Here is an 11,319-nt window from a genome sequence, read left to right as displayed (position 1 = left end):
GTTCTGCTAAAATTAAATGCATGTATTTGATAAAGCCAAAATGAAATTTAAAAAAATAGAATTCCTAAGTTAGTATGTATGCCATTTGAGAAGGTATAATTTTATTATTTATCATAAACAAAATATGATTGAATGAACATTATTACAAAACTAACTGACAGTAAATTGAGTTCATATCTATCATCAAATCACATTGGCATACAATATAGTAATTTCATATTTATTACAAAACATGAAACACTCAAACTTCTTGAAATGATTCCAATGTGAAAGTTCATGCTTGCTTGACTAGAATTGGTTTGTTAAAAGGACTTTATAAATATTTTGCCCCACACCTTAAGAAGTAGTTTTTAAAAAGTTATCACTTTGCAGTAAAGATATATATACATTGTACATGTACATACATGCATAGACTTTCCAAAAAAGATGAAACAAGAATGTGTCCACAGTACACAGATGCCCCACTCGCACTATCATTTTCTATGTTTAGTGGACCATGAAATTGGAATAAAGTCTCTAATTTGGCATTAAAATTAAAATGATCTTATCATAGGGAACATGTATACTACGTTTCAAGTTGATTGGACTTCAACTTCATCAAAAACTACCTTGACCAAAAAACTTTAACCTGAAATTTGCACTATCATTTTCCATGTTCAGTGAACCGTAAAATTGGGGTCAAAACTCTAATAAGACATTACAATTAGAAAAATCATATCATATGGCACATGTATACTAAATTTCAAGTGGATTGGACTTCAACTTCATACAAAAACTACCTTCACCAAAATCTTTAACCTGAAGCGGGACAGACAGACTAACAAACGAATGAACCGAGGGACGAACAGACTTACAGACCAGAAAACATAATGCCCCTCTACTTTTGTAGGTGGGGCATACAAATCTTACTGTATTAATGGTGTCTTATCACAATGAATTCTAGTTCTGAGGTTTCCAAATTAGCTGTATAGAAAATTTATTGTGAATATTTCTCAGATAGATCTTTTTGTTTTGAAATATGTATGCTACGAATTTAAGTGCAGTTACTACAAATGTAGTTTATAAAAAAGATTAATCAAGTAAGATATTTAGCTCATAGAAAAGAATAACCAATATATCTTTTCAAGACAAAACACAATATGAATTGATACATTATAAACCTGATGGTGTACATTATGACAAACATTCTGTGCATATTAATCTGATAACAGCATTCCTGTAACAAAAACTTCTTTCGTCCTGACTATTGAAATTTACTGTTCAGTTGCAAAAGCAGAAACAAATATAGAGGCAGTTTTGGTAGGAATGTTGAACTCTTGAAACAATAATTTAATTCCGTTTGCATCTCTACTGTTAGCTATCTGTAAGTGGGATAAAGATATTCCATTCTTTGCAAGTCTCATACAAGTATCTCTGCTCACAGTTTTGTTTTGCACTAAACTGTCATAAGTAGATTTGCAACTGCAATAGTAAATGCTATGTAGATCGATATGTTTACAGCTATTCTTCATTTTTTTGTGAAATAAATGTTGAAGGGACTGTACGTCTTCTGTGGCATTGTGTGCACTGTATTCCATACCAACATACTTTAAAATAAGAGTTGATTGTTTATAATTGTCTACTTCATTTCGGGGGAAAATCCTTTTTGCTAATTTAAGTGTGTCAAGAAATCCGGAAGTAACATTACAAAATGAAGAAAATAAATTGAATTCCTTCAATTTGTTTGACAAAATTGCCATGTCAAAATTACATATGTTATGTCCAACAAGGATTGGATTCGGAATTGTTTTTAAAAATTCAATAAAATCTAATAATGATTCATATTGGGATTTAGTATCCACTTCTTTTCCGTGCACATACATTTTATTTTTAGCCAGACAGCAGGTTATTCCGGTTACTTTTGAGGCTTCAAATGAAATATCGCATCTAGGTAAAACATAAGATTGATATAATTTCTTATCATGTACAGCTGCTATCTGAGTAATATCACTTACTCTACTTAAACCTGTGGTTTCAAGATCAAAAAATGTGAAGGATTCTGTGCCGTCCAATTTCAATGGCGATGGTATAGTAATAGCCTCAGTATCTGATAAACCTACTGTTGCAACTTCAGATTGATATGAAACCGGTTCATGAATATTTAGTCGCCTTTCTTTCTTATTCCTTTTTTTCTTTAGTTCAGTCCTTTTTATCTTGAACTCACGACTTTGCCTCTTAATCTTTCTCTTGAGTTTTTCTGAATCAAGTTTCTTTGCAATACTTTTTGTATATTCTCCAGGTGAAAGAAGTGCAGCTTCATTCATCTGAAATATTATGATGTAAGAATTACAGATTAAAATTTTTATAACTGACACATTTGTATGTGAGGCAAATGTAATGATTAAATTAAAACTGATGCAAACAAAGCAAAAAATATTATGTAGTAAATATTTTAAAAGTAAACCTCAAAAAGTCGCAGTTAGTAAGAATCATATGCTTATACAAAAGCAAAAAGTTTGCTGCATGGTATCCCTGGGGGCTACTGACTAACCTTTAAGTATAACTATGCCAAATGAAACCCTGTTCTAACTAGTAAACATTGAAAAACCCTGTTCTAGACCCGCTCAAAAAATGTATACCCTGTTCTAGACCGGCTCAAAAAATGTATACCCTGTTCTAGACAGGCTTAAAAAAATGTATACCCTGTTCTAGACCCGCTCAAAAAATGTATACCCTGTTCTAGACCCGCTCAAAAAATGTATACCCTGTTCTAGACAGGCTAAAAAAATGTATACCCTGTTCTAGACACGTTTTTTACTACAATCATACAATTCAACAAGGATTAAGAATAAAGCAAAAAAAAAAAATCTATTCAACTCCTTTTGCTCCATAAAAAGTTATAAATAAGTGGTCATGTTCTAGACAAATACTTTGTTTAAAAAAGATCCTGTTTTCACCAGGAGGGCATGAAAAAGATACCCTGTTCTAACCAGCTGGACATGAAAAAGAAGACCCTGTTCTAACCAGCCGGGCATGAAAAAGGGACCCTATTTTGGGGCACACTCATACCCCTAAAAATAAAGGAAGTAACTACTTCAATTGTAGTAATGCTGATGTAAAACTTTATGAAAATAATTTAATTTTGAATGTAACATGTCTTCTGATCAGTTGACGTTATTTTTTTATGAGCCCATAGACATAATTTAGTCATGTGACCATGACATCATCAATGTTTTTTCATGGTTTTCTACGGTTTAAAATGGAATTTAGAATTAAATTATAAGAAATGACTGTAATAGTTTTTCTGTCTATTCAAAATAACATACAAAATTTGGTGCACACTGTTAAATAACCTGCTATGCGCGTTATTCAGTGTGCATCAAATTTTTTATGTTATATTTCTTCATAGACAGAAAAAATATTACAGTCATTCCTTAAATAAATTGTAAATGATTATGTATAAAAAAAAATTGTAAAAACAAAATGTGGTATAATTGTCAATAAGACAATATATTGCTAAATTTTAAACAAAGTGGATTCAAGTCATTATAGGCATTTTTACAGTTGTCAACAATGAGGATACCAAAACTGTATAGTCGGCTACAAAAGGTAGCAATGGCTTTTCTTAGATTTATCAAGAATTATGAAAACCTACAAAAATTCACATTTACCTGTTCTAAGTAATTGTAACCCTCATTCTTTTGAAGCACAGCTGATGACACTCTACTTGCCAGGGATTGTGAACCACCATAGTGTCTGAAATATAAAAACATGTGTCACTCACATGATATTTTTCATTTACAATTGATGCATCCAATAATACAGTCGTTATACTTTTGCTATAGTTTTAGAAATTAAAAGTAAAAAATAGCATTTTTTCCCAATGTTTTATTTTTAGCCATGTCTGCCATTTTGGTTTGCAGGCAGGGTCAATGGATATATTTTAAAAATCTAAATACTCTAATGATTATTTGTGGCCAAGTTTTCGTTAAATTTGTCTCAGTTGTTTCAGGAGAAGACATTTGTAAAAGTTTTAATATTTTTTTACAAGAAATGGTTAACTTTGACCATGTGCATTTTTGTAACGGCGACTTATTTTTAAATCTCACTTTGCTAACATATATTGCTGTTTACAATTTATCACTATCTATAATAATATTCAAAATAATAACAGAAAAAAAAATCCTTAAAATTTCTTATTCAGGAGCAACCCTAATAATAGTTCTGGCCATAATAAAAACATGTGTTATTTCTATTTTAACTTAACAATATTATACATGTAGAAACTTTACTCACTTGGATTTTGGAGCTTTCGTTGCTACAGAATGGTTGAAGCTCTCATTAGCCTGTGTGGATCCTAAATTTCTGAGCGAAGATGCTTTGCTCTTATATTTCTCTATAAGATTCTCTAAATCTCTCCTCAAATCTTCACTAATCAGAGGCTTTCCATTAGGAAGACTTTTATATCTAAATAAACAAAATTTCTTTAAATCTTAAGGTAATTTAATCAAGCTAAACTATTACACAAAGATTACTAATGTGTTCAATATGGTTGGTATTGACATGAATGTATGTAAAGTTTGTATTGCATAAGGATATATGCCCTATCTGCTTATAGTTTGTAATAACAGATTAAGATGACATATGTCATTTAGCTGAATATGATTATTATTTTTTTACATTTATGACTAGGTAAAAATGTGTATAGGTCCTGTGTCAAAGACCATACTTTTACAGATTATGTTTTTTTTCTAATCTGTTTTTTTCTCCAATTTGTTATTGGATGGAGAGTTGTCTCATTGACACTCATACCACATCTTCTTATATCTTATATACAATAAATGTTTACATATTAAATAATGTAAGCATTTGTTTGTACAGTTGAACTATAATTAATTTTTTTAAAGTTATTTTTATATGAACTAGTTTTTTTTTTTTTTTAATTTTCATTACAATTAAAAATTTGCAAAAATTAAATGACCTAACTGCTAGCAGAAAACCTCAAGAACAAGGGGGGTGTTCCGGGGGTTGGACCCCCTTTTTTTGGCAGATCAAAGCATTTGAATGGGGGCATATACTTGGAAGCCCCCTTTACTCTGGGTTGGGAACCCTCTCATTTTTAAAATGGCTGGATCCATGCCTGAAAATATTTTAAATGTTTTCAGGTAAAAAAGTGATGTGGTTATTGTGAATGAGACAGCAATGTTACAATATAAAAAAAACCATAAAAAATCATCATGAGTCATGCATACTTGAAAGATATAGGATCATCTTTAAATGTACACCAGTCTACTGCACCACACAATTCATGATCTCCAAAGACATGGGGAACAATTCTGGAAAGACCCTCATCAATTTCAAGTTCACTACTGCTGTTCTGTGTTATAGCATACATGAAACATCGGTTCAAATAGGGAATAACCTCTCCTGGCTTCAGCTCCTTGTGCCTACAAAATCATATAATTTATCATTACATCAGTTGTAACTTAAAATCAGGGTGTTAAATGAATAATTAAATCAAGTTAGTTTGACTAAAACTGCACAGGGAGGAAAAATCTCTTTTTTATCTAATATTGATTGATTGAACCTAAATAGAACCCCTTTTTTCTGAGAGGAAGAATTTGGTTGATTATATAGGAAATCACTGTTGCATGACCAGAGTGTCCCCTCTAAGGCCGTCAGTGGTCCCCTACCTATTTCTGGATCCACCACTGGCCCACTGAAATGCCAATCCAGTGAACATGAACATTTATACATGAAGTGCTCAACAATAAATGTTATAATATGATTTGCTCAACATAGGTGAGGGTGTTAATGAGGGTCATATAATAGAAAATTATGGGCCAAAAAATAAAAGAATAGAGGGGAATGGACAAAATAATAAAGATTAGGGAATAATGAGGTGCTGAAAAATAAAGATCAGATAATAGAGAAAATTGCATAAAAAAAAAGAATACAGAATTGATGGATCCCCTTTTAGATCCTCATGACTAAGACAAGAGCCCAAAAAACCAATATGACTGAAAAAATAATTTTCATTACCTTTTAGACAATTCAATCAGTGATTTTGTTATTCCCTTTGTAGTGTGATTTTGGTCGTCCTTTTTCTTCAAGTTTTCAAAGTCCAGTTTCAGTTTTAACATGGTAGTAGAATCATTGTCAGCATGAATTACATCAATCGGGCATTCATTATCATTCATCTTATGTGCCATGGAAACAGCCATATCTGGTTCCATAGACTTGCTAGACCCATACCAATTTCTACAGCAGTCATGACTTGGAACTGTGTCTTTCTTTCCCTCATGATGCTCACAAAATTTACAACTTTTACTTCTGATATCATAACAGGTCACTTTCCCTGTTTGCTTTCCTATCATTGAAGCATGTCCTGTAATTCAATTTAAAATTACATAGTTTGGTAGAAATTTTATTTGTTAGAAATAGACTAAATATTTATTTAAAATATGAATAGAAAATCATGTAGGATTGGATCAGTCAGCCAGAAAGAATAAAACTCAATAAATCTAAAATAGAGACTTTATACATGTATATATATTTAGTACTTCTATGAAGTATAGAAATTCTCTATAACAGTAGAAATATTTGTCAACATGAATCAATAGTCTAAATTTGTATATAACATCTGATTCTGTATTAAATATTTTGAACTTGAATCTAAATGCATCTAAGCTAGCAGGTCTACAAATGTTCATTCATTACATTATTTTTAGGTTGACCAGCTGGTAGTACTACTAGTATACTGATATATAAGTGAGAATCTCATACATAAAACATATATATATATATATTGTATGTCATATAATGTGAAATATTGAATGAACATATAGTTTGTTGTATACCCATCAGGGGCGGATACAGCCATTTAAAAAAAAGGGGGGGGATTGGTTCCAACCCTTGGATACCCCAATGTCCATTAATAATTGAAATTTATATATATACTATAGTATTTGTATCGGATTGTGATAACAGGTTTTGATCTTTTTAGACAATTGTACCAACAAATATAAATAATGCAAAGTTATAATAAAGTGAAAACTTTTTTCTTATTTAGCCATCATTGCCATGGCGTAGTCAGTTTATCTTTGATCTATGGCTTTTAATGTCCCCCTCCGGTATCTTTCATCCCTCTTTTACAAAGTCAAGTTTACCTGTTAAGCTATTGTAATTAAATCCGGATCCCCGTTTCTGCCAACCTGCATCAAAACTGACCTCAAGCTCCAACTCCTAAAATTCATGATTTTTTTAAAATTAGTCATTGCAATAAGGTAGTTAACAAATTGTTTAAATTTCTTAAATTTATATTGTTCATTTTAGCTTCATATAAAAGAATTATAAAAAAAAACAAACCAGTCAAAAATTTACAAATTTTATTAATCCTTTTGAAATAAATTTATTGATCTGTTTCAGCCCAATATTTAAAATATATATATATATTTATTATATATAGAAGTCTAAAAAAAAAGACCAACCAGTAAATTTTCTGAATTGTACCAGATCCTCTAGAATAGACGATACTATGCAGATAAGGAAAAAAATTAAAAGTTTATATTTTTTGTGTACAAGATGTAAGTTTGTCAGGTCCCTCCCCCTGAAGAAACAACGCATTGAATGTCTAGAAAAATATTCTTCAGTATTTTATATATATATATAATTGAATAAATAAATCTTGAATAGTATTACATTTGTAATTTCAGTGTCTTTAATAGCAGACTTTGCAGTGTAGGCTTTGCTCAATGTTTAAGGCCGTAGGGTGACCTATGGTTGATAATTCCTGTGTAATTTGGTATTCTGTGGAGAGATGTCTCATTGGCTACAACTTTTTCTTATTTTGATATTATGTATAAGTCAGCGTTGAAAGAGGTCCAGCAGTAGATTAAAATGTAAAGTCAAATTTATTATAATATGATATGTAGTATTACCTTATCTGCAGAAATTTCCTTTTCCAGTTGTTGGGCATTCTTACATGATTCTTCAGCAGCAGACACAAAGATTTTTCCAATTTTCTTCTCATGTTTTTGGAAGCAAGATTTACTCATCACTGGCAAGTTGCACTCTGTCAGAAAGTTTCTTACTTGTGCATATCCTAGGCCAGCATGTATCATTCCTACATGAAAGAAAACATTTTATGAAACAAAAATTACATTTAAATTGGTTTTAGCTTATTGACATGAGTAATTTCATAACATAAATAGAAGGAAATTGATTCATTTTGAATTAATAGTACAAAATGTACCTGATTACATATAACTCTTTGTTTTGTACAAAATGTAAAATTGAGAAAGGAAGTTGGGAATGTATTAAAGCCCCACCATAGAGCAGACAAGAGCCGAAGGCCACCAATGATTCTTCAATGTAGTGAGAAGCTCCTGTACCCGGAGACAGTCCTTCAGCTGGCCCCTAAGCAAATATGTACATGTATACTAGTTCAGTAACAATGGACTTCATACATAAGTTTGAATTCATATATTTTACAATTATTGTAATTTCTTGACATTTTAGATTATAGATGACTATGTGTTATGGGTTTTGTTCATTGTTGAAGGCTGTTCAGTGACCCACAGTGGCTAACTTTTACATCCTTTGGTCTTTGATTGAAAGTTATCTTTAAGGCAATCATACCACATTTTCTAATTTTTATAATTATTCTCATAAGACTAGCAATAAGTACAATAGCATTTAGTGGCAGATCCATAACTTTGTGCAAGAGGGGGGGGGGGGGGGGCTGACTTACACATAAGGGGACCACTCCAGTCACACTTCAGTGCTTCTCTATATTATCAACCAAATTTTTTCCCATGTAAGGCCTCCCCCCTTCTGAATCCTCATTTGGCATTTCATTGATAATACCAATTAATTTGATACAAATTAAATGAGAACATCTATATCAAAGGCAAGAATAAATACAAATATTTGTATAATATAAATGTGTTTCCAAATTTTACATGATTAAGTTTTTGGTGTCAAAACTATCAGAAAATGACATAGTTTTATTTCAGAAGCTGCTCATTGTTGAAGGCTGTACGGTTACCTATAGTTTTTAATGTTTGTCGTCATTTTGGTCTTTTGTGGATAGTTGTCTCATGGGCAATAATACCACATATTCTATTTTATATGTATACAATGTTTATGAATTTGATATGATATATATGTATATGTTTGTATGTTTTGTATTGCTTGGTGTCAATCCGGTAATTTTGAATTTCAAACAAATAAAAATTACTTACTAATTACTTAGGGATGAAAAAAAATATATGTAAATTAAGTTTTTTATCCTACATTTAACTTTTGATGTGGTCCCTTACATGTACTAACTGTTTGCAACATTAAACCTTAATTTGATATTTTGTCATACATAATATATATTTATTTATGTGATGTAATATCATGTTAATGCGGGGGAAGACATCATTATACTTGTATTGATTTTCCTGATTTAATAAAAACTTAGAAACTTGAACAAAATAAAAGGAAAAGTTTTAAAGAGTATTAAAAGAAAACTGGCAGTAACATATTTCAAAAAATGTTGAAACTGGCCTGAGACTACTATAAATAGTAGTATGAGAACTGGCACATAAATTTTGGTAAGCTTTGAAACTTTTGAAACTTTGAAAATATAATTCCTTGTAGTACCTAACTTTTCAAACTTTAAAAATAAAATTCCTTGTAGTTTCACCTTTTTTCATTTTACATATAACTTGTGTTATGTTATGCTGTTACACAATTTAAACAGTAGGCTAGGGATTCAATTATAGAATGGCTAGACATAAATAAGAATGACAAATGGAAGTTTTTAACAACCTTGACTTACAGAGTCACAGTCATCAATTGCTAAGACTTGACAAAGGAAATTTATAACTTTTTTATTTATGTAAACAATATACTGCACATTAATAACATTCATTGCAATTATTAATTTAAATATAAACTTTGAACAATCATTTTATCTTTTTGATACTTGAAAATATCTTTTCTTATAGATAATTTATTGTAAAAGACTTTTTTGAAACGAAACATTATTTGGAGGACAATTTCAAACGGGAAAAAATCAGGGGAAGTAACTATACACACAATTATGTATTTAAAATTTATAGAAGTCAATCTTATCTTCTCTAAAATATTATCTACAGATACAATCTAACATAAATAGATATGTATGCAACATTTTTCTACTTTTGTGGGGTGAAATAGGAAATGTACACGATAATGTACAAGAGTTGTATTAAATGTAATAAACAGATAGCGATAAAACGGGGAAAAAGGTGTGCTTATCGTAGTACGCTGTTTACATGCATTGGGGGTATGTCCTTTATTTGTACAGAAATAGAAATAAGTTTTGATTAAAAAAGTATTGATATATTTAATTATCTACCTATAACTATCTTGGCAGTGATATTGAATGATCCAGTTGGACCGACTTTTCCAGTTGGCACATCTGTCACTGTTCGGCATTCTTGGTTGGTGCACATTATGTGGAGATAACTGCCAAATCCTGTTGTTCTTTCATGGATGGTATCATGCAGGTGCAAAGGAACATTGCACCTACAACAGTACATCTTTTCCGCCAGGACACCCAATTCTACGATGCGTCTGCCAACTTGCCAATCATTGTCTATCACCATTCCTTCGATTTCATCCTCCACTTCCTCTTCAGCCCCGATATCGATGTAATTATGTTTTACATAAGTATGGTCATTAGTGTTTTGTAAGTTTATAGACCTGTTTAAATTTTTAAAAAAGTTCGAGCGTTTAGATTTTATTTTCGATTGGAACAAACCTCTCATTGTTGTTAATCAGCGTCTGTCACAGTATCCAAGGTAAACGATCTGTGTACACAGATGCTTGAAATTAAGGGCCGTAATAAAACGCATCAATGACACCAAGTGTATGTGTACGAGTTATTCCCCTTACCCCAGGTCTACCACCTTAAATACATCATAAAATATTAAGATGTAAAAAAACTGCTTGTTATCACTGAATGGTAAAGATTATTTAAATTTATCAGTTGGTAGTAAAAAGTGAATATACATTGTAAATTGTATATAACAAAGATTTAAGTTGATTCTGGACAAAGAAAGATAACTCCAATTAAAAAAAAATTCTTGCAGATATTTCTTGCTTACTATACTGGACAAAGAAAGATAACTCTTAATTAAAATAAAATTTGCTATTTCACAATATTGTGAAATTAGATATTTCTTGCCATTGCACAATACTGTGCAATTGAAAAGACTTGCTATTGCACAATACTTAATATAATAATTTTAGATCCTGATTTGGACCAACTTGAAAACTGGGCCCATAATCAAAAATCTAAGTACA

At 30.9% G+C, this 11,319-nt stretch overlaps 1 protein-coding gene across 1 annotated transcript; it reads right to left on the bottom strand.

Annotated features, from left to right (window-relative positions):
• Positions 1-1,185: 1,185 nt before the first annotated feature.
• Positions 1,186-10,923, bottom strand: LOC134719240 (uncharacterized). The gene is made up of 8 exons (XM_063582245.1): positions 10,370-10,923; positions 7,920-8,104; positions 7,149-7,224; positions 6,022-6,367; positions 5,232-5,426; positions 4,276-4,446; positions 3,651-3,735; positions 1,186-2,303 (listed from the first exon to the last, which is right to left on the bottom strand). The coding sequence occupies exons 1-8, from the start codon at positions 10,779-10,781 to the stop codon at positions 1,254-1,256; spliced, it is 2,520 nt and encodes an 839-aa protein (XP_063438315.1). The 5' UTR covers positions 10,782-10,923; the 3' UTR covers positions 1,186-1,253.
• Positions 10,924-11,319: the final 396 nt, after the last annotated feature.

The sequence above is a fragment of the Mytilus trossulus genome, chromosome 5 (assembly GCF_036588685.1).
Source record: "Mytilus trossulus isolate FHL-02 chromosome 5, PNRI_Mtr1.1.1.hap1, whole genome shotgun sequence".
NCBI lineage: Eukaryota > Metazoa > Mollusca > Bivalvia > Mytilida > Mytilidae > Mytilus > Mytilus trossulus.
This window is presented reverse-complemented; position numbering and strand designations above follow the sequence as displayed.

Coding starts and splice junctions, on each gene's coding strand:
- LOC134719240 (XM_063582245.1), bottom strand. CDS start 10,781: ATGAGAGGTTTGTTCCAATCGAAAATAAAATCTAAACGCTCGAACTTT. Junction 4,447..5,231: donor GATGATCCTATATCTTTCAA/GTATGCATGACT, acceptor TTGTTTATTTAG/ATATAAAAGTCTTCCTAATG. Junction 2,304..3,650: donor GTTACAATTACTTAGAACAG/GTAAATGTGAAT, acceptor ATAATATTTCAG/ATGAATGAAGCTGCACTTCT.